Raw genomic sequence first — 22,196 nt, forward strand, 5'->3', positions numbered from 1 at the left:
TCCAGTTCTCTCTTCTTTTTTTTCTCTTGCTCCTTGCAATGAAGGCCACATAGACTGCAAATGGTTGGACAGAATTTTGTTCTGTGATAAATCACACATTATCTAGCTGACAATGCAAAATGCTTCCTGGACTGGAAATGTCTCCCTTGTGCTCAGCTCAGGACCCCAAATTGCTCTGAGATCTGGCAGTTCTGGGCTGGCAGTGTGGCATGGCTCTGGGAAGTGGGCAGGTGGTGGTGTTGGGGAGTGGGGAGGGAGAGATGACAGGGTGCCACAATACCTTTGGTCTGGGCATGGCAGGATTTCTCTCCAAATTCAATTGGTCATAAAGTTGGAATAGCAAATTGGGTGTGTCAAATGGAAGTTCTGACTTTGAGGGTCAAAATATGGATGGTGAACAATAATACATGACATTTATATAGTGCTGTATGTACATTATTTCACTTGAGCATCACAACAGGTCTATGAAAAGGCACTGGAGACATGATCAACCCCATTTTACAGATGAAGAAACTGGAATTCAGAGAGGGCCATGTAAGCAATTTGCCTGTGATCTTCCACATACTAAGTATCAGAGGCAGGGTTTGAACCTAAGTCTCTCCAGATTCCAAGTCTAGTATTTCTACTAGTGTGAGAGAGTGTTGTCCACTCTACTACTTCCTCTTTAGGGTAAAAATATCTGTGTTTGTGTATTCTAGTATTTCTCTGATCCTGACTTGATATATTGTTTCCCACTGGTCCAGTAGCTCCAATGACATGGGGTGAAAGGGGAGGAGAGGAAGTCCCCTCCTCCCCACCTCCCTCAAGGGGCCCTTCCTTACATAGCACCCCTGAGCCTGGACTACCCAATTTTCCAACTCAAATTGCTGAAATTCATCCAGCTGTTTCAAGCCCCCAAGATGTGTTGCTAGCTTGCCTGTTCAGCCAATCTCAGTGGTCCTTTCTTGACCAATCAATGAAATTCACACCTCCTAAAAGGATCACAGGGCCTGACACCTTAAAAGCTTATCTTCTGTGACCACATTCAGTGAGTACATTCCATGGATAGGGAGGGAAGCTTCTCTTATATGTTATCCCAGCAGTGAGTGTCAAATTCCAATAGAAATGAGGCTGCTAAATCATACCTAAGGATCCCAGTGAGCCACATATTGACTTAGTTTTAAAATATACTATTATCTCTGTTTCATTGTATTTTTATTTTTTGCTAACTATTTCCCAATCACATTTTAATCTGGTTCAGGCCTCCTCCAGGAGTGTTGCGGGTCACGTGTAATGGGCAGCATATTTGACATCTCTGATTTACAATGTGATGCCTATACTTAAAGTCCCATGAACCTTTCCAAATCACTCCTTTCTGACAAGTATGAAGAATAGGGTCAGGAAATACAGTGAAGTGTATTCACTGCCACAGGGACTGATCACCTTCTGGTCTTTGTCCAAATTTTTCTTTCAATGAAGAGAGGAGGCGGGGAAAAAAACTTCCAGCACGACAACTATAATTGTTTCTGAGTGCTGTGAGGTCATAAGGTGTCTACCCAACAGCTGTCTCACTGATTTACCCCCCTTCCCCCAGAAGCTGCCTTGTTTTCTGTTCATTGATGTCATTTGAGATTTCTGAAGGCCTGGGACAGAGGGCACAGGAAACAGAGATGTCCTTTTGATGAGGATTGTTGGTATCTTGGCCTTCTCCATTAATCTCTTGGACTTTGAAATGTTTCTTAGTGATGTTTAAGAACCTAGAAGCCTCAGTCCTGGAGACTGAGGAAAATTTAACCCTTGTCTTATTGTCTGTAACTGGGAAAAAGGGGAAGGATTTAAGTTCAAGGGAGGAAAACCTCCGAAAGGGACCAAACTGAGAAAGTAAAGAAGATGACAGGCTGGGTACATTTGGAGGCTAACAGTCAGAACTCTTTAGTGTAGTAATAATTCTATGTATGGAGAGCTGAGGCAACAGATGCAATGAAAGTATGTTCATCCCTCTGTCTCTGTTTCTCTGTCTCTCTGTCTCTCTATGTCTGTCTCACTCTCTGTCTCCCTATCTCTTTGTCCCTCTGTCTCTCTTTGTCTCTCTGTCTCTCTTGGCTCTATCTCTCTGTCTCTGTCTCTTTCTCTGAATCGTTCTCTCTCCATCTGTCTATCATGTTCATTCCTTCCTCTATCCCTTCACCCATTCTGTGCCCCTCACCTGGAGCATTCTCTTTTCTTTTACAAAAGTCTTACCACTTCTTTAGGGCCCACTGCAAGTTACAACTCCTTGACTAACTTCCCTCAGCTACTTTAGTCCCCTCCTTCTCCTTTGACACCCTATTGCATTTTTAATATGAACCATACATTTTTTTCCTTTTAATTATATAACAGCATGATGACCTTGTTCTCTATCCACACTATGCACATTAGATTAGTAGTAGCATCACATAATGGCGAGATGGTCATAAGACCAGAGATCATAGATCTTGAGTTAGAAGAGACTTGACAGGCCATTGAGACCAAATCTCTCAGTGTACCAATAAGGAAACTGAGCCACAGAGAGCTTCAGTGACCTTGCTCAGGATTATTCTACAGTTCGTAAGTATCTGAGGTGGGATCTGAACCAAGGTCTTCCTGACTCCATGTCCAGGACCCTTCTGTGATGCCATGATGCCTGCATGAGTGTGGAAGTCAAGACACTTGAGTTCCCATGTTGTCTCTCTCTCACTAACTAGCTGTGTGACCTGGAGCCAACTGCTTCACTTTTCTCAGCCTCAGTTTCCTCATCTGTAAAAATTAGGAGTTGGATAAGAGGGGTCTCTGAGGTCCTTTTTAGCTCTAAGATTCTACAAGCCTCCTTCTTTCATGTCTTCCATGGTGCTAGTCACAAAGTGGACATCATAAATAACTCCTTGATTGATTGAGTTCCATTTTTGTGTCTCGGTTCCATCTCATGCATAGCCCCAGCGGTATGTGAGCAGGGAGCCTTAAAAGAGACAGAGGCCCTCAGGATGCCAGAGTGTGTATGCTAATACTTATTCCAATATCCCATATATCTCCCTCTGTTATGACTATTTTGATATATTTACACTGTTGGCTGTTGACACTGCCATCTCACATATCCTTGTAATTTTGATTTGAAGTTGAGAATAGTACTGATTTATGGCCAGTGGCATTATGGTCCTGAGGTTCTTTGGTTTCCTCCTTGTATGGTGAACTATACAAGTCCATATCTCTACAAAGGATCTGTTCCAACGACCAGGTGCCAGTAACACCAACCACAGGGCTTGGTACTAGTCTAAGGGAGGTATGCAGAAAGTTGCTGAGAAACTGACACTCAATGGCTTCTTCAGGGTGCCCCCTTGCTGGCCATAAGCTGTCATTTCTTCAATACTTGCATGTAGGCAAGTTTTGTCTAAGAACGATGCAGAAGGAAATCCTCTAATCCTGGCTGGAAAGAGGATACGTCACACTGGTTTCAACTAGATTAAAGTTTTAGGAAGAACCCAAGGAAAGAAACTGGGGCATGAAGGAAGGAAGCAAGCATTCATTAGGCACCTACTGTGTACTAGTTCCCGTGTACTTTATACATATGATCTCATTTGATCCTTACAGTGATCCTGTGAGGTAAATGTTACTCTTATCCCCATACTACACTTGGTAAATTTGCATTTACAGATTTTTTTAGTCCTTAGCAGGGACAAGACACAGGTATCCCATTCTCTGCTTGCTGAGGTCTAGCCTCTGTCCTCTCTACTTATCTCCTTGCTCATTGCTTTGGTTTGGTCTGTCACTTTCCTAGCTAGAGACAGGTAGGTGTTGTAGTGGATAGAAAGCTAGGCCTGGAGTCAGGAAGACCTGAGTTCAAATCTGGCCTCAGGCACTTACCAGCTGTGTGATCTTAGGCAAGTCACTTAACCTCTAATTTGTTTCAGTTTCTTCAACTGTAAAAATGGGGATAATATCAGATAATATTAGCACTTACCTCACAGGGTTATCATGAGGATTAAATGAGATTTTATACATACATATATATACATATATATATATATATATATATATATAAAATGTGTGTGTATATATACATAATTATATAGTAGATATGAGGAATAGCATATAATATACATGTACACACGTATAATTTTATATAGTATATGTTTTATACACATATACAATAACAAGCAGAAATCTGTGTAATACTTTATGGTTTGCAAAGTATTATATATACATACACACACACACACACACACACACACACATATATATATATATATATATACGTATATATATATATATGCAAATCATCTCCATGCTATACACATATGTCTATATATACAGATAAAGAAGCATACATTTATATATGTATATAGTGGGATAATAGTTATATATATTATATATATGTGTGTGTATATATACATACATACACATCTACACACACACACACACATATATATATTAAAAAAACAACAACAGAAGCATTTATACAGCACTTTAAGGCTTGCAAAGTACTGTGCATATGTATAGACATGCATATAATAATAATAATAGCTAGCATTTATATAGCACTTTCTATGTGCCAGGCACTGTGCTAAGTGCTTTTTATAATTATTATCTCATTTGATTTTTATGACAACCCTGGGAGGTGGGTCTACCATGATCCCCATTTTACAGATGAAGAAACTGAGGCAAACAGGGGTTAAGTGACCTGTCCAGGATCACAAAGCTAGTAAGTGTCTGAGATCAGATTTGAACTCAGGTCTTCCTGATTGCAGGCCTAGCACTCTCTCCGCTGTGCCACCAAGCTATCCTTATGCATGAAGGATGTGTACATATAATCCACATGTAAACATAAATCATATATGTATATGCATATGTGTACATACTGATTTGCAAACCTTAAAACACTACATAAATATTTGTTGTTGTCATAATTATTATTCAAGTGCCATGGGCACTGTGTTCTGGACAGTGGGGAGACACAACATGAATGAAAGGGCAGCGGTGGTCCCTGCTGAACCTACAGAAAAAGAACACCAAGCTGCCAGAGAGCACAGAAAGAATTCAGTCTGACTCCATTATTTTGTAGCTGAAGAAACTGAGTCCCAGAGAGGGAAAGTGATTTGTTTAGGGTTGGGATCGTAGGCAGAAATGTCAGCATCAGGCAAGAGAGAAGAGAGAACCCTTAATGATGTCAATTCTTTCCAATACAGTCTTTTCCCGTAGCAAACAAATAAATAAACAGATGTCCAGATCCCGATCTGCCCTGTACCCCTATATATTTTATAGTGCAGAACAAAAACCATTCCTCCTTCCCAATTTCATTTGCTCCCAGCTATTAGACCCACTGAGCTTTAAAAACATTGTGCCCAGCTAACCAATTTCAGACAGCTCATTTGACTTAAGTTAAAACATGACTTATAAATCAATTGTATTGTCCCTTATAAAAGCTCTTTATGAGAACATTGTGTTCTTTGCCGCTGAAGATTCAGGGTCAGAACAACCTGCTCTTTCCTTGCTTGTCCTGCCCAGAGGCTTTGTTTTCTCCTACCAGCCTCTTCCTCAGTGGCTCTGAGGGATTCACCTCCTCAGAGCCAGAGCCTGGGAGTACACACCTCTCCAACCTGGGATCCCCGGGTTGGTGTTTCAAGTCTTAAGTTTGAGTTGTTGAAAATATGCCACCTACAATTTGGTGTCGCCTTCTTTAGGGAATAGTCAAACTAAAGACATAAAAGGGCAAAGGAGGAAGAGTGCTGGATTTTGGAGTTTGAAGATCTGGCTTCTAATCCTGGCTGTGCCCTTTATTTCATGTTTGATCTTGGATGAGTCATTCAGTGTTTCTAAGGCTGAGTTTCCTTATCTCGGAGTCTAAACTAAAGGATCACAAACGTCTCTTAAATCTGGGATTCTACTGTAGATTGGGAAGGCTGATGACTCAAAGAGTGAATGAATGAATGGACAAATATTTAGTAGGGGCTTACTATGTGCAAAAATATACTAAGATAGAAATACACAGGTAGAAAAAATAAACATATATTAACATATGTTAAAATGATATACATGTATAATAAATACACAGATAGAAAAACAAGATAGTCTTTGCTATCAAGAAGATCAGTAGTAAGTAGGAAGAAATAATATCTTTTGGCTATGTGATGTGAAAGATGGAGGCAATGGAGGCAGTAGAAAGAGCACTTGACTTGGAGTGGTAAGATCTGGGTTCAAAATCAGGCTCTGCCACTTCTTAGCCATGTGGTCTTGGGCAGCTACCTGGGGAAATTATTCAATCTCTTTAGCCTTAAAAACCCTCATCTTTAAAATGAGGGGGTTGAACTGCTTGACCTCTAAGGTCTATTCTAACACTAAATCAATGACACTATTAGCCCATGATATGGAAAGTCTTCTCTAAATGGAGCCTGACTCTGCCTCCAGAGGCAATTAAGTTCTGAAATTGGATTTTCACTGCTAGGTGTTGCTAAGAATAGTTCCCTAATTCTATTGAGATCCATGGGTTCATGTTGAGGCAAAATCAACTGGTCTTTAAATAGGTTGCACTCATCAATAATAACTTTCAGGATCACTTCATGGGCTCTTCAACTGGGTCTGGTTCTCGGTTTCAGAACATCTTGCTTTCTCAGTTAAGGAGGGGAAAGGATGCAAAGGCGGAGGTCAATGACAATGCCCCCAAAGGCATTCTTCTGAGGACTAGGGGTTCAAATCCTGCCTCTGACACTTATTACCTATTTGACCTTGAGCCAAGTCACATTACCTCTTTGAGACTGAGTTCTTCATCTGTGAAATGATGGGAGTTGTTTGGGATGACCTATGAGGTCCCTTCCAGGTCTTGTTCTATGACCCTATGATCCAATGACCAAGTAGAATGGAAATTTCTTTGAAGGAAGGGCTGTTTCCTTTGTGTCTCCAGCTCGTAGCACTTCACAGGAAGTTAGCAAATGCTCGTTGAATTCAGTTGAATTGCCTTTGAATCTTCAATGAGTTTGCACATAGTAGGTATATGATGTGGACTGTATTCAATTCAGAAGGTGAAATCAAGCAATCAGTCTGATCAACTTAAAATCTCCTCCAAAGGAAGACTAAATTGCCAAGATGACTCACTGAAATCTTTGGTAAAAGAGTAATTCTCTGTTAACTTCGGAATGGTGTGTCCATTCCAGTTGATTTTAAATGAACAAGATTCATGCAGGACTGACTGATCTCAGATATTCAGTTAAAGATTTAGCAATATGAATATTAGCAATAGGAAAAACTGAAGTTTTTCAGGTCTATCTCATAACTTATGTTCCTGTGAAAAACAGCCTCAAAGTGTCTCTTCAACCTTCTTTGTAACTAAGGCATCTAATTGGGCCCTGAGTAGTGTGTATTTCCCAATACCCATTCCTATTACCTTCATTTTTAGCAGCTTTGACATTTGTAGTGTTCTCAACACTTCAACTGTTAACAACCCAGTTAGCAACAGAGCAGAAAAGTACATCTGTATAATCTAGCCTTTTGGCAAAGGGCATCATTATGAGTGAGCCATGTGGCTCCTTCAAGAATAAACAAGTACATATGTATAAAAAAATGGAGCATCTTGAGCCAACTTTGAAAAAAAAACCACTGAAATCATCCTGACTGAGATCACAGCTAGCTTTCTGGGTTAGAAATTATTCTGAAGTGAGAAAATTCGTTCTGACCAAGTAAGAAGGGATATCTTCAACGCCAATCCCATTAGGTTGGAATGTATACTCCTTGTGTATAGAGATCGTTTCATATATTGAATTTGTATGCTACAATTCTTGGCATAGAGCAGGCACTCAATAAATGTTTGTTGATTTGATTGATAAAAGCAATGATCTGCATTCATAGTCCCCTGCCTCTGCAAAGAAGAGAGGAAAATGCATTTTCTCATTTCAAGCTTTGCCATCATAATTGCATGGCATTCTTTTTAAAAAAATTAATGTTACTTGTTTGTTACTTGGTTCACTTGCGGATTTATTCAGTTATTCCTTCTATTTATTTATTCATCTCTCTCTATCCATCTATCATCTATCTACTTACCTATAGATCTATCTACCTACATATCTATCCATCATCCATTTATCATCTAATATATCTTCCTACCTACAAATCTATCTTCCTATCTACCTACATATCTCTCTTCCTACCTATAGATCTATCTATTTATCCATCCATTATTTCTCTCTGTCTCTGTCTGTGTCTCTCCAGCTCTCTAGTTATTGTGCATATTTGTTATCTGGTTTTACTTTCTTCACTCAGTATTGGTCCATACAAGTCTTCCTCCACTATTTCTGATGGCATTGTAATATCCCATTATACTCACACCCCACAATATGCTTAGCCATTCTGCAATTGACACTAGCCTCTCCCCATTTATCACTAAAGAAACAGACTCAGAGGCAAAGTGACTTGCCCAAAGTCACCCATTTACAAGGTTATAAGCAGTGGAGCCAAAATACAAGCCCAGGTCCTTTGACCCCAAACAAGTTCTCTTTGACAGCTCCTGTTTTTTAGCACAATGTCAATTTCTCCATGCTACTTCAAAAGATGAAGACCATTGTATGGAGGTCTAAAGCTCTCAAGATCTTTTATAGCTCATAAAATCAATAGTGAATTTGGTAGCAAAGAAGTGGTAATACTGACAGAAGCTGTAGCTTAAGGGCAAAAAAAAAAAATCAGGCTGTGAAACAAGCCCAGACGCTCTGCTTGTGCTGAATTAACTTGAGGCACCTTTTGTCACTAGGGGAAAAGTGAGACACACATGTGCCTTATTTTTAGCTCTGCATTGGGACCCATTAGCTGGAATCATGTCCCAAAAGCCAGGCTTGCTGCATCATAAATTCAGTAAATGAACTTTTTCTAACGAGGGTCTAAATCGCACAGCACAAGTCTCCCCACAGAAAGGTATTCTGTGAGCATAGCAACTGGTGATCTCCTCATAGTACAGTAACTAATGACCACAGGAGCAGTCCCTGAACACACAATCATCTCTGTTCTCCCAGGGCTGGAGTGCGTCATTCTGGGAGGATTTCTTAGGCTTCTCTAAATGTGGCACTTAATTCAAGATTCATTCCTCTAAGCACTTCTGAATAACTGCTGCACCCTTAGGACTGCTAGGTTTTTCCATCTAACCTCCTGCAGAACTTTCTTTTAGATGTGATCTCCATTCCAATTAGAATACACGCTCCTTGAGAGCAGAAGCTAATCCAATTTTTTTCTATTTGTATCCTCAGGGCTTGACACATAATATGTACTAAATAAATACTGTTTCTTTCATTCATTCATTGATTCATTCAACTATATATACATAGTGTCCCAAAAGTCTTAATTCAGTTTTAAGCTATTAAAGCTGCTCCAAGACTTCTGGGACACATTGCGTCTCTACATTACATACATATTTTATATATATATATATATATATATATATATATATATATATATATACACACACACACACACACACATATATATGTATATATAATACAATATATGTTATATATACATATGTGTATATGACATATATGTGTCTTCATATGCATACAAAATGGAATTCAGTTTAATTCAAATATTCAAGGCACTATTCTAGACTCTTGAGATACAAAGGCAAAAATGACAGTCTCCGCCCTCAGGGAGCTTATATTCTACCAGGATTAAATGACATCTGGTGTGGTGTTGGAAACTTGTTTTCCCATACTGCCTTAGATTCTCACTGTCTGTGTGATCCTGGATAATTCACTTAATCTATCTGTGCCTATTTCTCCATATGTAAAATGTGGGTACTAGACATGGTGGTCTCAAGTGTCCTTTCTAGTCCCAAATCTATAGTTCAATATGTAAAAATATAAGATAAATTAAGAGGGAGAGAGCACCATAAACAGGAGGGATAAGGAAGAGGAGACATCTGAGCTGAGCTTTGAAGAAAGTCAAGGGTACAAAAAGGTAGAATTGAGGAGTTCAAGGCTATGCCAAGGCATGGTGATGGCTTTCAGAATGGCCAATTTAGGGAAGACCTTGGCCAAAAGCTCTATGAGCTGAGGGGCTGTTCTTGTCATGGTCTTCATACTGCCTAGCAGTAACTCATACATAATTGTTACTTCATAAATGTTTGTTGAACTTGTCATAATAATAACTAATGTCTATATAGGTTTTTATGGCTTACAAAGACCTGGATATATATTATTTCATCTGAGCTTCATGACAACCTTATGAGCTTTTACAGATAAGGAAACCAAGGCTGAGACAGGTGAAATGGTCCCATGCCTAATACAAGTTATTCCAGCCCTCCTTCTTTTATACCATGTTGCCCTCTTAGAATCCCCCACATCTTTGAAGGCTCAACTCAGACATGTTCAGTTCAGGTCTTCCTGACTCCAAGTATGACCCTTGGATCTGGATGCCTCAGAGAATTATTAGAGGAGAAAGAATCAATGGGTCAATCTTTAGTAAGTTCCAAGCATTGTACTAAGCACTGGGGATACAAATGTAAATTTTTTAAAAAGACAGTCTTTGCCCTCCAGGACCTTGAAATCTAATGTGGGAAGGCTGTTTTGTTCTTTTCTCAAAGATAACCATGACATCTGGGAGGTGATACCATAACATGCAAGTGAATTGGATTTAAGTGAAGGAGGGCTGTGCAAGGTCACCAGTCTCACTCTCTCCTCTGGAGCCATCTGGGTCCACCTCAGGTCCAGTGTTCCATCCTCTATGGCCATGATGCCTATGGGGTGTTGCTGAAGTGAGAAAGATGGGGGTCTGGAAGGATAAGGTGCCCTCAGTGGAAATAGGGAAGCCTAGAAAAGAGGTGAGTCTAGGGCAGGAAGATAATGACTTCCATGTTAGACATGATGAGTTTTAAATATCTATGGATATCTAGGGGAAGCTATAGAACAAGCAGGCAGTTAGTGATATAGGCATTGGGCTCAAGAGGGAGCAGGGCTGATACGATAAATCTGGAAATCATCTAGAGATGATAACTGAATTAATGATAACCTATGAGATCATTAACAGATAGGGTTTTGAGAGATGAAGCTATCCAGGACAAAGCTGTGGGGAATACTTACAATTAGGGGTGGAATGTCTATAATGACCTAGCAGGAAAACAAAGAAAACTGAGAAGGAATAATAAAATAAGCAGAACCAAAAGAGATGAATGTTACAAAAACCTGGGGCGTGGTGAGTATATCCACAAGGAGGTGGTCGTCAACAGCATCAAATATGGTGGAGAGGTTAAAAAGGGATGAGCAATGGGAAAAGACTATTGAACTTAGGAATTAAGAGGTTCTTGGTAATGGCAGAGAGAAGTCAAAATGTTGAGAGGTATGGTCAGAAATGGCATGTAAGGAGTGGAAATGGAGATAATGGGGGCAAATAGTTTTTTCTAGGAGTCCAACTGTGGAAGAATGGAGAAGATATAGGGCAACTGATTAAGGGATGCTAGAGTTAAGTGAGGGTTTTTGGAGCATAGAGGAGAACTGAGTATGCTTATAGGTAGCAAAGAAGGAGCCAGTACATAGGGAAACATTGAACAGTATGGAGGTTGGGTGGGATTTAAAAGGGCAAGCTCCTAGAAGAGATGGAATGAAGAGCATAGTAAAGGAAGTGGTCTCAGCAAGGATACAACCCATCTTTTCATCAGAGACTGGAGCAAAGAAAGATAGAATGAGGAATAATGCTGAGGGGTTTTGAGGTGTTGAATATAGCAGAAGAGATACTTTCTACTTTCTTATACAGTAGGAGGCAAGGTACCTTGTTGGTGGAAACAGGTTGGTGTAGGAGGTTGGAGGAGAAACAGGAAGGTCTGGGACTACTGTTGTGGGGAATGGGCTAGACATCCCATTAAGAATGAGTAAAAGGTTTGCTGGGCAGTGGTAGCAGTTCAAATGACAGCAGGTAACAAATTTTTGGTGGATCTAGTTGGCCTGGTTGTGTGATTTCCTCAAGTAGCACCCAACATCCTGAGTGTTAGAGCAGAAAAGGCAATGATGGTTGGTGGGAGGTGGTAATCCAGGGTTGAAGTATGGCCAGTCGTAAGTGATATAGGATATAGGGCACATGATAGTGTATAGTTGGTTACAGTCAAGACTGAGAATGGAGAAGAAAGTGAGTCCAGAACAAGAATGAGAACTGAGCAAAAAGGGAGAGAAGTAAGAATTTGAAGTGAAAAGGGAGAATGGGAGAGAGGGGACATAAAAGATTGGGAGGTTGTGATCAGAGAGAGAAATTTCCAAGTTTTGGATCATGGAGGCTGAATGCTTATAGGTGAGGGGAGTGAAGGTTCAGACCATGGCAGCTGAGGAGGTTAATGACTTGGGAGGCTAAGGTTAGCAAACTTCTTTAGCCCAGAGGGCTCTACTATGATTAAGACATGACTCAAGGCATAGCTAAGGGAGTGGGTGAAGAAGTGAGAGGGAAGGAAATAAAAGAGAGGAAGTGGGAGAATAGAAGAGGATGGGGGGGGAAAGAAGGAAAGCAAAGGAAGCTTGCATTAGGGAATGATGGCATGTCACCATCAACAGCTTCTCAGAAGCCCCATTAACACTTTCTGTTAACTAGGCTGGTAGCAATAGGGTTTATTGCTTCAGTGACTCCTTATAAGCTGGGCATATTCACGTACTAAAGATGGCACATAGTAACCATGTGGATGAATTCCATTTGAACCACACTTTGCACTTTCTTGTTAACATCTAGGGGTACTAAGGGCTATTTCAGCAGGTAATTTTCTGTTCTAATCTACTTATTTCCCTGGGGGTAGAAATTGAATATTTCTCTAAAAATAACATTAATAGCCTCTTCTTTTAAACCTTCCTGGAACAACATATTTATAAGCAAAGGAAAGAGGCCTGAAAAATCCACTCAATTAAACCCCAATGAAAAATTGCTTATTTGTTTCTCTCCTATCTTAGAGCTGTTTGGCAGATGGATTCCAACAGCCCTCCCTTCCCCCCCCAAAAAAAAAAATCAGCCAAGGCTGTCAGTCTCCTTCAAAAGCCTTAACAACAATATATTGAGAGCCTCTGCCTTCAGAAAACAACAGGAGTCAATGGTAAAAGCCAAATAACCCTGTGGGCTTTGCAGGCCACATGGGAGCTGTGGGTGTGCTGGGGGTTGGGTTGCATTAGGCGACGTAGAAAACAGCAAAATGGAAGTTGGAGCCAAGTGTCTCTTTTATTCATGTCAAATGCTTCCACAAAGGCAGGGGAAGGGCATTGCTGACATGCATGCCCATTTAGCTATTATTCTAAAAACAAAACAATGGTTCCTCTCTAAAATGAACTTTCTCCACACTTATCCAACAGGACGGAGTTGCTCTCTCTTGAGGTCAAATCAAATCAAATCAATTAAATCAGAAACCAAGTTTTGAGTGCCCTCTGTGTGCCAGGCTGGCATACATTGAAGCTTTGTGCAGAGAATTCCTTTGTCCATTTCTCTTCAAGTCTCCATTTACTGTAATACATGGTAACTTCCACACCAATAAAAGGATGGACTCTTTGTCGATACTTTCATAGACTCATTGGTTTGATGGGTTTTTGGGGGCTATGCCAAAGTTGATTCATGCAAAAAATACATAAATAGACTAACCAATTGAAGCAAAAAGAAGAGAGATGAGAGATTATAGAAGAGGAAGAATGAAAGAAAAAAATAACATTTTCTTGTTCCTGTATTAACCTATATTTAATAATCTCACACTGAAGATTAAATGTGAGGTAGGACCATTGTTTGGGGTAGATGGAACAATGGTAATTGATGAGAGAGAGAAGGCTGAGCTGTTCAGTACTGTTTTTGCTTCTAGTTTCTCTGCCAAGGAGAATGACCTCCATACTAGACATCACAAAAATAGCCAATGGGGAGCTGATATTTGAGATGACTAAGAAAGAAAAAGAATATTATGTATCTGATCTTGATGGATTGATGTCACCTACCCCAGAGGAGTTACATCTCAGGGTACTGAAAGGACCAGTTGATGTGATTACTAAGACATTGTCAGTGTTATTTGAAAGTACATGACCAAGAGAGTGCCAGAAGGAAGAGCTATCAAAAGATTGGAGAAGGACAAATATTGTTCCACTTTTCCAAAAGGGTTAAGAAAACAATAAGCCAATGGACTTGACTTCAATTCTTATAAAAAATTTTGAAAGGGTTGTTAAGGTGATGGTTGATGACCATTTGGAAAAAAGATGGGTGATTGCAAAGGACCACCTTAACTTGGGTAAGGATGGGTCATGACAGATTAATTTAATTTCCTTTTTTTGACAGTTATTAAAATATAAGATTGAAGGAATTCTGTCTGGACTTTGGCAAAGCATTTGATAATGTATCTCATGTTGTTCTCATACTATTCTTGTAGAAGTCACAGTTGTTAGAATCATAGGATGTGAGGGATGGAAGGGGACATTAAGGTCATTGTGAGCCCTTTGAGGGTAGGAACTGTGTGTTTTTTCCCCTTTCTTTGTACTTAGCACAATGCCTGCACACAGTAGGTGCTTAGTAAATGTTTGTTGATTTGACCTGACCTAATGTTAGTCCCTCATTCAATGGAAAAGGAAATGGAGAAAATAAAGAGATGTCAACTACAGATAATACAGTTAGATGGATTTGGAATTGGTTGAATGGCTCCCCTCAAAGATTAGCCAATAGTGGTTCAATGTCAGTGGGGTTGGGGGCATCCAAGGGAGGACCTGAAGGATCTCTGCTTGACCCAGACCTTTTTTGTTTGTGTTTATGTTTATGGCATTTTTATTAATGATTTACACTAGGGCATCTGTTTTGCAGATGATAACAAGCAGGAGACACAGAGACACAAAGAGAAAAACAGAGTCAAGATTCAAAAAAAGATCTCAACAGAGTAGAGCAGGGGTGGGGAACTTGTGGCCTCGAGGCCCACAGGTTCCCCATCCCTGTGCTAGAGCTCTGGGCTGAATCTAGTGGGATAGAATTCAATAGGGACAAATGTAAAGCTTTACTCTTGGGTTTAAAAAGTAAATTCCATAAGTACAAGATGGGGAAGGCAGGGTGAGAGAGTAGTTTGTCTGAAGAAGACCTAGGGTTTTCATGAACTACATTCTTAATATAAGTCAGGAGGAGGATGCAGAAGCAGCAAAAAAGAAAAAGAAAAAGAAAAAGAAAAAGAAAAAGAAAAAAAGAAAAAGCTAATGCCTCTTGGACTGCATTCAGAGGGATGTAGATTCCAGGAAGACAGAGGTGACAGTTGGTTTGTAGACTGTCCTCACAGGGTTACATCTGAAGACTATGTCTAAACCTGGGAGTCACAATTGAAGAAGAACTTTGATAAGCAAGACAGCGTCTAGAGGAGGGTAACCAGGAGAGTTAAGGGCCTAGAATTCACATCACAATATGATGAGTTGAGGGAATTGGGGATGTTTAGGTTGGGGAAGGGAAGATCCCGGAATGTGGTGTAGGAGAGGTGAGTTCAAGTACATGGAGGTTCAAGTACACAGGGAGAGAGAATATCATTTCTGTTTGGCCCCTCTGGGCAGATCCAGGTGTTCTGGGAAGGGGCTGCAAAGAGGCAACATTAGGCTTAATGGCATAAAAGCTTCCCTAACAATTTGTTGCTGTTGTTCTCTAGTCATGTCTGACTCTCCGTGACCCCATTTGGGGTTTTCTTGGCAGAGATACTGGAGTGACTTGCCATTTTCGTCTCCAGCCCATTTTACATATGGGGAAACTGAGGCAAACAGGGTTAAGTGACTTGCTCAGGGTCACACAGATAGTAAGTGTCTGAGGCCAGATTAGAACCCAGAGGCTTCCTGACTCCAGGTCTGGCACTCTATCGACTGTGCCATATGGCTGCCCCAATTAGATCTGCCCCAAAGTAGAATGGCCTGCCTGGAGGTTTGTTGGCTTCCATTATTATTACAGGCTTTTGTGGGTATGTTATAATGGGAATTCCTTTTGGGTATGGGTTAAACTTCATAGTTACTGAGGTCCCCTCACATGCTAAAATACTAAGATTTTGTGGGATTCTCTGATTTACTATTTGCTTATCACTGGATTGAGCTATAATTTGGAAGAATTGGCAATTCCAAAGAAAAAGAACAAAAGATATCATCAAGAAAAATGTATGATTGGAGGAGGAGATGGGTTGATCACATCGTGAGGATGACAAATGACCAATGGGCATCCAGAGTGCTACACGACATTCTAGAGAAGTCAGGAGAAATCAAAGAAGGTCTCCAGCATAATGGGAAGACTCCTTGGAGCAGATTTATAGGAGGACATGGACAAAAGTTCCACAGCATGGACAGTGATCTATATTATAGGAGGGGACTTCCAAATAGATGAGATCACAGGTCCTTTGAAATACTTTAGAACCAAAGAAAGGCAGCTAGGTGGCAGTGGACAGAACGCTGTACCTGAAGTCAGGAAGACCTGAGTTCAAATCCAGCCTCAGATACTTACTAGCTGTGTGACCCTGGCCAAGTCACTTAACTCTGTTTGCCTCAGTTTCTTCATCTGGAAAATGAGTTGGAGAAGGAAATGGCAAAGCACTCCTATATCTTTGCCAAGAAAATCCCAAATGGGGTCACAAAGTGTCAGACATGACTGAAATGACTGAACAACAACAACAGAATCAAAGAAAGTAGAAGCCACAGTTCCTAGAATCATGGGATATGAGGGATGGAAGGGACCACTGAAGTCACTGTGAGCTCCTTGAAGGTAAGGACTATTTTGGGATTTCTTTCTTCCTTTCTTTCTTCCTTTCTTTCTTTCTTTCTTTCTTTCTTTCTTTCTTTCTTTCTTTCTTTCTTTCTTTCTTTCTTTCTTTCTCTTCTTTCTTCCTTCCTTCCTTCCTTCCTTCCTTCCTTCCTTCCTTCCTTCCTTCCTTTCTTTCTTTCTCTCTCTCTCTCTCTTTCTTTCTTTTCCTTCCTTCCTTCCTTCCTTCCTTCCTTCCTTCCTTCCTTCCTTCCTTCCTTCCTTCCTTCCTTCCTTCCTTCCTTCCTTCCTTCCTTTCTTCCTTCCTTCCTTCCATCTTCTCTTTGTGTACTTAGTACAGTGCCTGGCACATAGTAGGTATTTAATGAATACTTGCTGACTTGACAAGCTAACTGAAGTGCCTCAGGAAAGGAAATGGAGCAGCGAGAAGGGAAGCTTCTCATTGGACCAAACCACACAAGTTCTCCAGCACTTTGTCCAGGAAGAGCTTAGAATCTCTTGTGATCCATACTCATCACTGTGTCTGGTGCAGAGTAGGTACTTAAGAAGTGTCTGATTACTGATTGATTGATAGCTCCAAACCAACCAGTTTAAAATGAAAAAATATTTATCATAGAACTGGCTTCTTTCAAGTTTTAGATAAAATCCCATCTTCTGCAAGAAACCTCACCCCATTCTCTTCAATGTCAATGCCATCCCTCTGTTGATTATTTCCAATTTCTCCCATATAAAGCTTATTTGTATATAGTTTGCATGTTGTTTCCCCTCTCTCCCCTTAGACCAGCTCATGCCTTGAGAGCATGGATTATGTTTTCCCTTGTTTTTATAACCCCAGTGCTTTGCACAGTGCCAGGCACATCAGGAATTTTTGTTGACTTGACTTGACTTATGAGTTCTATAGAAGATAATCAATTTAACAAGAAAAACTTCATAGGGGAGGCACAAAAGCTGATTTTTTTTTAAGTCACTGAATCAAAAGATGGCTTTTGTAATTATGTGAAAGAAAGGTTCCCAGTAAAAAGGGTACTCAAAAGCAAAGTATACTCCAGCTCCCTCTCCTAGTAAGCCTAGCTTGTAAATGAAGGGCACTTACTTTGATGACATCTTCATCAGAGGACTTACACTCCACTGACTCTGAGATATCCATCACGGCGCCGTTCTCTTCTATGGAGACCACACGGATGGGCACTGCTACTGTCTTCCCGGTGAGGATGGCTGTATTCAGAATTTCTGTATCCTGCCAACAGAGGCAAATATAACTGGGTGAAGCTACATCTCAAAGGATGTCTGAGGGAATTAGGATTCCAGGGGACAGGTTCCAACTAAATTCTCTCAAGTCGGGAGCGACATTTCACAGACAGCTACCCAGCTCTCAGTGACTTCTCATTTCCTTGTTCAGATCGAGTTCAGTACAAGAAGACGCTTCCATGATGTACCTTCCCTGGAATGTAGCTTCCTGAGAAGTTTAATAAGAATCCCACTTTAGGCTTCTAACTGGCTTTGTTTTCTATCCATTTCACAGACAACAGGAGGAGTAAAATAAGCCAAATGATTTGACCTCGGAGGACACAGGCAGAGATTAGAACCAACAATCAAACTGTATTACTTCCAAGATTCAGAGACTCAGACCTAGAGTTAGAAGCAATCTATGAGGTCATTTACTTCAACTTCTTCTTAAAGATGAGGAAACTGAGGCCCAAGGAAATGAAATGATTTGTTCAAGGGGCTTGCTAGCTTAAATAGCTGGGGGTTTGGCATGGGAGTATTATTGAACTCCTCTGACCCCAGAAACAGATGTCTTACCACTGTGCAACACTACCTCCTCCAAGATGTTTTTTGTTAAAAAACCAAACCAAACCAAAATATAACCCCACTGGACATCTCATACAGTAATCCATTTTCACCGTAAGTGCACAGGGAGTTTGGGCTTACCCTGTGTTCATTTCAATCAATTTTTTTAAAAGTGTTAAAATTTTATGATATCTTTTAGTCTCTAACATTGGAGTAATTGTGTGGTATAGTGGATAAAGTGCCGGGCTTGGAGCCAGGATGTTCTGAGTTCAAATTGGGTGTCTGAGGACACTTATTAGCTGGGTGACCCAAGTCTCTCCACCTCTGTTTCCCTCAGTTTCCTTAGCTGCAAAATGGGGATAATAATAGCACCTACCTCTCAGGGTTGTTGTGAGGATTAAAGAAGATAACTATAAAGTGCTTAGCATAGTCCTGGTACATAGTAGGCGCTATATAAATAAACTCCAGTCGTTCTCTATTAGCTTTAAGATCAAATATAAAATCCTCTGCTTTTTACATCCTGATTCCTTCCTACCTCTTTTTTTTTTTGTAAAAACAGGCATTTATTAAATATATTCATTAAGCAGGGACTGTTACAAATCTTATTTTATCCTCATAATAATCCTATGAGGTGGGTGCTATTATTATCCTTATTTTATAAAGCTATAGATGGAATTTGAACTCAGGTCTTCAAGCCTCAAAGTCTATGCTCCACTTACTGCACTACCTAGCTACCTCTCAATAGATACTTCTGAAGGACTTTTATGGTCTTCTCTCCGACTTGACTTCCTTCCAAATATTCTGCAATTCAATGACGCTGGCTTTCTTGCGATTCCTCTCATGCCTTTCCACTGGCTGACCCTTATTCCTGGCATTTCATCCCTCCTCTACTCCCAACACCTGGCTTCCCTGGCTGCCTTCAAAACTCAGCTCAAATCCCTCATGCACAAGGCCTTTCCCCCACCTTAACCCCTCCACCTTCCTCACCAGTCCTCCCTCTGAGATTATCTTTAATTCCTCTCTCTATCTCTTGTTTGATGTAGCTGTCTGCATGTTGTCTCTCCCACTAGACTGGGAGCTCCCTGAGGGCAGCGACTGTCTTTTGCCTTTCCTTGTATCCTCAGAACTTAGCAAAGTGCCTGGCATACAGTGGGTGCTTAATAAAACGCTTGTTGATTGACTGAGATGACCAGGTGTATGCAGGAGCCATTTCAAATAGACTCTCATGAGATTGTTAAATTTCCAGTAGGAGCATTTACACGTTGGAAATCGATAAACTCCACAAATCAGGGATTGGTTTCTTGTTTTGCTGATTTAAGAAAGTGATGGAGAAAATGTTGACAATGAAAACTAAACTTAAAAGTGTTTCCTGTGTATGTCCCTCATTTCCCCCACTCCTTCTCCTTGCTCAGAGCTGGTTGCTAAACATTTACTTGTACATCCCTCTCCTTATGCAGTTTAAAGACCAGGAGGGGAATAGAATAAATACATTCGGAGGAAATAATGGGAATTAGAATTTATGTAGCATTTACTCTGTTCCAGGCACTGTGTTAAGTACTTTATAAATATTATGTCAGTTGATCCTCACAAAAATATTGAGAGGGGGCAGCTTGGCGGCACATTGGATAGAGCACTGGCCCTGGAGTCAGAAGGACCTCAGTTCATACCCGGTGTCAGACCAAACACTTGACACTTATTAGCTGTGGGACCCTGGGCAAGTCACTTAACCCCAATTGCCTTAAAAAAAAAAGCATTGGGAGGTAGATGCTAGTATTATCCCCATTTTACAGATGAGGAAACAGAGGCAGACAGAGGTGAAGTGACTTGTCCAGGGTCACACAGCTAGTAAGTATCTGAGTCTGGATTTGAACCATGCTACCTAGCTACTCTAACACATAGAAAAAATATATATGAGCAAATCTATCCACATCTCATTTAAAAATATTTATATATTTTGTGGTGTCTCACATGATAAACAAAGCATGTCATTTCAGGGTCTTAAGTTTATATTTGGAAAATGCCACCTGTCTGCATATTTTTCTATGGCAGAGCGTATGACTCAGGAATCCCAACCTGAGTTTAGATTTCCCAACGTCTATTCAGAGCTTTGTATATTCAGGCCAATTTCTGCTTCGGGCTTCAGTTCTGAAACAATATTCTAACTGAAGGAAAGATGAACTCTGTAGCTCATCCAGGGAGAACACTGAAATAAAAGCCATCTTTTCCTTTACTAGGGCAGCACAGATGAGGGAAAGGACCCCAGGCCTTTCCCTGCCTTGTTGTAGAACACTGTTCCCCAGGCCCTGGTTAAATAACACGGGACTTTCTTCTCTAATATCCTCTATTTTGCTCTAGCTGGCCCTGAAATCAAGGGAGTCTGTATTCACCCTGACTGATTGTTACAGATGGCAAGAATGCTCCCGGAATTCCCCAGGACCATTCTGAGATGAGGCAATAGAAAAAGAACCATGGGTACATTTACTGATAAGGTAGGCAGCTCCATCTTTCAGACATAGCTAACCGTCTCATTAAAATAGCCAACTCCCAAGTAGATTAATTTTGATTAGCTGGTTTTAAGGCTATGTCAGTTAAAAAAACCCAAACAAACAAATGAAATTGTAATAAATCATGATTGAAGGTTTTTTTGTTTGCTTATTTGTTTGTTTTACTAGCAAATTTCAGTCTTAGAAAAAGATAGTTCAGCACCAAATGGCCATCTAGTAGGTGACTGTTTGGCCCCAGGCAGGCTTCACCTCAAATCTATGGTCGATAGTAGTAGACTGCAATTCCAGTCATATAGAAAACACCCTCAACCAATATAAATTAGCAACTTCTCTGCTTTGAAGATAGCTATCTTGAATCAATTCTCATACCATTGCCTCAAGGCCCTTCACTCATTGCCTTTCCCTGGACATTGTAGCTTATCAGAGTACTTCTTAAACTGTGGTACATCACACTTCAGTTGAGGTCCCATGAGAGCAGAGGAGAGTGGGGCTGTTACGTAGAAGCTAGCTAGGCTTAAAGCAGGGGGTTCTGAACCAGAGGTCTACTAACCACCAAGGGTTCCATGGATAGACTTCAGGGATCCATGATCCTTATCACAATTTAAAAAAAAATTAATAATTGTATTTTAATATAATTGGTGTTCTTTGCAATCCTATGTGTTTTCTTTCATGATTTTAAAAACATTGTTTTGAGAATGAGTCAGTCACTAGACATTTATTAAGCACCTACTATGGGCCAGGTACTATGCTAAGCCCTGGGGGTATTAAGCCTTACATAGGTTTCACTGGACTCCAGTAAACAAATAAACAGACAAACAAAAGATTAGAAACTTTTGTCTTGGAGAGTTACTTACAATGCCAAAACGTTAAGCTCAAGATCATATTGCCAGTAAATGTCAGAGGTGATACTTAATTAAACACAGGTCTTCCTGGTTCTAAGGCAGCCTGTCTACTATGCCATACTTCTTCTCTGAATATTAGTGCTATATTAAAAAGTATACAGTTAGACGAATGTTGGTTTTCATTTTCCACCTTGGATGGCCACATGGCATAGTGGATTGTGAATCAGAAGACTTGGGTTCTAATCCTAGCACTCCACTAACTTGCTATATGATCTTGACCAGAATCCCAGAATATCAGAATTGGAATAATAATCCTCAAAGACCATCCAAGACAAACCATATTGGAGCAGTAATGGCTTCTAATGCATACTTGAGAAGTGATCAGTTATTATTCACTAATACA

The 22,196-nt window shown here is 40.4% G+C and overlaps 1 protein-coding gene across 1 annotated transcript in view; it reads right to left on the reverse strand.

Annotated features, from left to right (window-relative positions):
- Nucleotides 1–22,196, reverse strand: part of TMEM132C (transmembrane protein 132C) — a 534,075-nt gene that overhangs the window by 42,652 nt on the left and 469,227 nt on the right. The window contains exon 5 of the mRNA XM_021004376.1: nucleotides 17,750–17,893. Within this exon, the coding sequence (XP_020860035.1) occupies nucleotides 17,750–17,893 (144 nt within the window). The remainder of the gene's footprint in view (nucleotides 1–17,749; nucleotides 17,894–22,196) is intronic.

The sequence above is a fragment of the Phascolarctos cinereus genome, unplaced genomic scaffold, assembly GCF_003287225.1.
Source record: "Phascolarctos cinereus isolate Bilbo 61053 unplaced genomic scaffold, phaCin_HiC Scaffold_4;HRSCAF=312, whole genome shotgun sequence".
Classification (NCBI taxonomy): domain Eukaryota; kingdom Metazoa; phylum Chordata; class Mammalia; order Diprotodontia; family Phascolarctidae; genus Phascolarctos; species Phascolarctos cinereus.